This window comes from Montipora capricornis, chromosome 9 (assembly GCF_036669925.1).
Source record: "Montipora capricornis isolate CH-2021 chromosome 9, ASM3666992v2, whole genome shotgun sequence".
NCBI lineage: Eukaryota > Metazoa > Cnidaria > Anthozoa > Scleractinia > Acroporidae > Montipora > Montipora capricornis.
The window spans coordinates 39,413,639-39,418,515 of NC_090891.1; the positions used below are offsets into that span (position 1 = coordinate 39,413,639).

Genomic DNA, 4,877 nt, shown 5'->3' on the forward strand with positions numbered 1-4,877 from the left:
GGGTCGCGTCGCGTTCGCCTCGTGTTGTCTCTTTTCAAGCGTCTCTTCCCTTGCGCTCTTATAACCAAGAGAAGCTAAAAGACCTTAGTCGATCGAGCCTTTATATTGGAGCAATTTCATTAAGAGTACACAGACGAACTGTTCCGTAGTGGAAATCCGCAGATTCGCAGATATGGAAGGTAATTTGCGATTTTCGTCGCATTTTCCATGTTTTAATTCAAGTCTCAGTCAAACTCCTTATGAGCGACTCCATGAATTGTTCTCCCCTTGTTGTCTTATATTTCTTACTAGCCTCATACGAGGCCCTATAAAGCCTATAGGACGTAGGGAAGCGCAAACCACCGAACTAAGATCGGAAAATCTTTCAGTTTTACCGCAAATTTAAGCTCAGTTACGCTCTAGATTTCTTATTTTAACGTCTCGACGTGTCCTAAACGACAAAAAAATGTCCGCTAAGAGTTATTTTGAAGCATTTCGCTCGAGCTTTCTTTCTTGATCGCGATCGTAAGAGAAACTGTAGTGGAATATAAATTATGCCTGGGGGACTCAAAGTCGGCAGCCGAAAGTTAAAATTTTAGATTTTTCGTCCAAAATATGCCATTGAAGAGATTAAAATTCGCCACAAATGGTACCCTTGATGTCGTTTTGACGTCGAAGCTACGAAGACATGATGTTGTTCTTGCTCTCCCAAAGGAGCGAAGTCAAAGAAACGTGCAGCTGAGCAATCCCTTCACAAATCGAAGTCACCTAAGAAAGCTAAAACTGGAAAAGAAGGAAGGAGTTCCAAAAAGGCCAAGAAGGACGGACCACAAGTGAAGAGAGCATCGTCCGCTTATATTCACTTCACAACAGATTTTCGCAAGAAGCTGAAAGAGAAATGCGAGAAGAATGGCGATCCACTTCCCAAGGCGAACGAGGTCGCGAAGATGGCTGGCGAGCAGTGGAAGAAACTCACCCCAGATGAGAGAGGTCCGTATGATCAAAAGGCTCGGGAAGACAAAGAACGATACATGAGGGAGGTAAGCAAAGATTCTTGGCGACAGGACGCTTAAGTGTGTAGAAACCCCAGTGAATTTTTGCGCCGTTCATCATGGCCGCCACCCTGCTCCGTCCTCGTCAAGAACTCATGAGATTTGACCAGTCACGTGATATTTTTCCAATACCAAGACAAAAACTTGAATGTTTCAAAAAATGCTAACTTCGAATTGCAAAGTATCAAAACAGCGTTGAATGATGATTTTGCCCCTGTTTTTGAGGGTAAAAGTATATTGTATTATTTTATTGTTTTAGGTGGGTGGTGTTTTTTCTCTGCAAGCTGAAGATGAAAAAAATATTTTAATTGTTTTATCTGTAGATGTTATCATTCTGTTGTTTTGTTATTTTTCTTTTCTTCAATCAATTGCTCACTTTCTGATCTTGTATTAAATTAAGCTCTCAGTCAGTAAAAAAATTCCTTAATTTACTCATGAGAAGAAATTTTGAAATACTGGATAAAGTAAAAATCCAAGTAGTTGCCACAATCTTCCATATTTTTAAACAAAAACCCCTTAACCCTATTTCCAGTGATTGAAAAATGGCAGGCATTGCCTGGCACACAGGTCATTGAATCTGGAAAGGTGGTGGTCTAATTTTTATTTTATTCTGTCTGGAGTTGTTGCTCCTTGCCTGTTAACAAAACAACTACATCAACATCTGCAAATATTTTAGACTTTCTATAGTTTTTTACAAAGGATAATAAATCATCTCAGGTCAATAACATTGTTCCAAATACAGTTCTAGTTTATATTTAGGTAGATATTTAGTTATTTATTAGTTTTTGATGGTTGATATTTGGCTGATCTCCAAAAGGGATAAAATATGATTTAGATTTAACAAGAATCTAATCTGTTTGTAATAAATTATCACAATGCCTTCTTCAAGCAAACTCCTACGTTTGTGAGACAAAGTGCTTCTTCAACGAAGGCTGTGAGTACTGAGTCCTGTTACTGAAGCACAGTAAATAAATTTTCAAAGTGTCTGAAGGCCCATACCATTAATAATGATTGTAGCCTCCATTAACACTGAAGACAGTCTGTATCCTTGTAACCCCAAAATTGAGTCACTTTGAAGGAAAGGTATTTTTTGCTGTCAGGCTACAAGAATGAAGATGATGGGATAAAGTTATTGTAAACTGGGGAAAAATGACATGTTCGTCACCAAAAATTAATCTGTACTTTCACTGTAAGGAATGTTAATGCGTTAAGTACTAAGTTCTTTGTTTTCCTAGTTTTGGGGAACTGAACAATGCCCCTTCAAAAATTAACTTTTTTCTTTATTTGTTTCTTTAAAGTGTGGAAAATTTGAAAAGAAAGAATCTGACAAACCCAAACGAGCACCGACAGCATACTTCATTTTCCTTGCTGAATTCCGTGAGCAGATGAAAGGCAAGCAGTCAGAGGGTGATCAAAAGATTCCTGCGCTTGCTGGTGAGAAATGGCGAACCATGGGTGAGAAAGAAAAAGAGAAATACAAGCAGCTGGAGGCTGCTGCCAAAAAGAAACATGAGGTAGCAATGGAAGAGTGGCGGAAGAAGGTCAGTTCAAATGTTTTGCTAAAGGCTTCTTCGATGTTAATGAAATACCAGGTAAACGTCTGGTGCAAGTATTAAAGTGAATGAAACCGTATTTTTTATTTCTCCTGAAAAGTGAAAGGATAGTGGTAATGTTAATGAATTTATGTAGCACATTTTCTATTAACATATTCAAATGCGCTTTACAAGCAAGGGATCTATGGGTGAGATCGGACATCAGCATACATGGGCGCTGCTGGCAGCCGCTATCAGTCCATTAGCGATCTCACCCAGCACATGAATGAAATGAAATGAGCTCCATGCCCTACTCTTTACGAATAGTGTGTGGGTTCTTTTGTGTCCCACTGGGTTGTGAACATTGAAGGGTTGTGAGACGGGGCCTATGGTTTATAGTCCTTATCCGAAAGACTTAACCATTTGCGGATGTAATTACAAAGGCAGCACTGTCTCCTCAGTTATTTTAAGACCATGAGTGTTAGTCCTGCCAGAGTCGAACTCACGGCCTCCCGCATGGCAGCCCAATGCTCAACCAACTGAGCCACCGTTGCGCGGGATCTATGTCATCAGTAGTTTCTATCAGTACTGACAGCTGACAAATAGCATACTTTAGGCTACTTCTCTCCGAGAAGCTGGATTCTTTTTTCCCTAATAATATAGAAGTAATAACATTGACACCTCAAACGCCCTATGAGAGCCCCAGTTGACGAGTAAAATCGTCTCACTCCCAGGGGTCAGTGGGTTAATGGAGGGGACACTCAAGTGCCCTTGGACTCCCCCTGTTGAGGAGTAAAATTGACTCCCAAGGGTCAATGGATTAAAGACAGCTTCTTTCAAACCTAAGACAGGCCTTGAAATTGTGACCAATACAGTTGCATTTGCAACTGAATTTTTTCCTTGTACGGCTTGTTTTCACCTTTGCTCTTTAAAAAGAAAAGGGTTAGCAGTTGCCACTTTGCTGCTACTTTTGCTAAAATAAATGAAGAAAGGACAAAATTATTTTGTTTCTTGCTGTGAATTTTCTCTCAATCTGAAGATAGCGTAATTGTAGCGTAATGTACCTGAAATGTTACGTGTCTTCGATCATTTGCCATTTTTGGCAGTTTCTTTACAAACTTGAGACTAAATTTTTGTATCTTGTGGCAAAATTTTGCCTTGATTTTTTCGTTAATTTTGAGCCCTGTAAGATTAAAATTCATCTTGACAATAACAACAGTCGATAACTCTACTCAAACCAGCTTCAATTTTCATTGAAACCCCTGGGTCAAGATTGCAATTTTAGGACAAATGAGATGCCCATAAAATGGAACATCACAATATTTTCTTGGAATAAAGAAAAAACATTTATTTAAGAAATTACATCACGGCTGGTGGGCTTTGGCCGAGTGTCAAAATAATTGGCTTGACTTACTACGAAAACCACCGATCTGTGAAATGGGCGGGAATTTACATGTCTCTTCCCCATCCTCTTTCTCTTGTAAATAGTTCAAATTCTTAAGAGGTATTGGCAGAACTGAGCATGTTTGGCTCTTTAATTGTGGAAAAGCTCTCGTAGAGAACTTCAGAATGAAGATTATACAAGACTGAAGACATTTTCAGAAAAGAGGGAGACTTTACCAGAGGTTTCTTTGTGGGATGTTTTTTCTGTGATTGCCAAAGAAAACCTGAAGAGATAAATGTTGAAAATGTGTACTTTCAATTGTTGCATTTTTCTGGTTGTAAATTGAAAGTGTTGGATGGTTGGTGAAATAATTAGGTATTGTTTTCTCATCTGTTTGTTTTTACTTGAGGAAAAGATTTTTGAGACTCTTTGGGAAGTGTATTGCCTGTAATCCTAAACTCAAGTGATAATAATAATATTGTGGTGTGTATCGAAATCAGTGTGTATTTGTTACTTGGCATCTTGAAATTATTTGCATTTTACAGATAGAATTGGCCAGAAACATCTTCAGAAACCATCATTGCATATGGGTTATTGATCAAGCTTGTGTGGTCGAGATGGCTGGATATTGGCCAAGTTTTTTTTTTCGTGTTTATTTGTCGAGGGCCATAAACACACTAAAAAAACCATGCCGATATCCAGCCATCTTGACCAAACAAGCTTGGTCAATAAAGGATTTATTTTATGGGATAAAACACCATCTTGCCTGCTTGGGTAGCCAAGCACAGCAAGGGATTTGGTTCATCTTGCCTGCTCACGGAGCTAGTCATATTATAAAAGCAATTACTGATTTTCTCTCTTTCTATCACAGAATGCAGACAAAGAACCTGAAAAGCCTGTAAAAGCTAAACCCGCACCGAAGAAGGCTCC

General features: G+C 38.9%; 1 protein-coding gene across 1 annotated transcript in view; it reads left to right on the forward strand.

The window, feature by feature from the left end:
* Positions 1 to 4,877, forward strand: part of LOC138015216 (high mobility group protein B1-like) — a 9,873-nt gene continuing 4,996 nt past the window's right edge. The window contains exons 1-4 of the mRNA XM_068862180.1: positions 1 to 179; positions 694 to 1,019; positions 2,330 to 2,572; positions 4,819 to 4,877. The exon at positions 4,819 to 4,877 is cut by the window's right edge and continues 116 nt beyond it. Of these exons, the coding sequence (XP_068718281.1) occupies positions 173 to 179; positions 694 to 1,019; positions 2,330 to 2,572; positions 4,819 to 4,877 (635 nt within the window). The 5' untranslated portion in view covers positions 1 to 172. The remainder of the gene's footprint in view (positions 180 to 693; positions 1,020 to 2,329; positions 2,573 to 4,818) is intronic.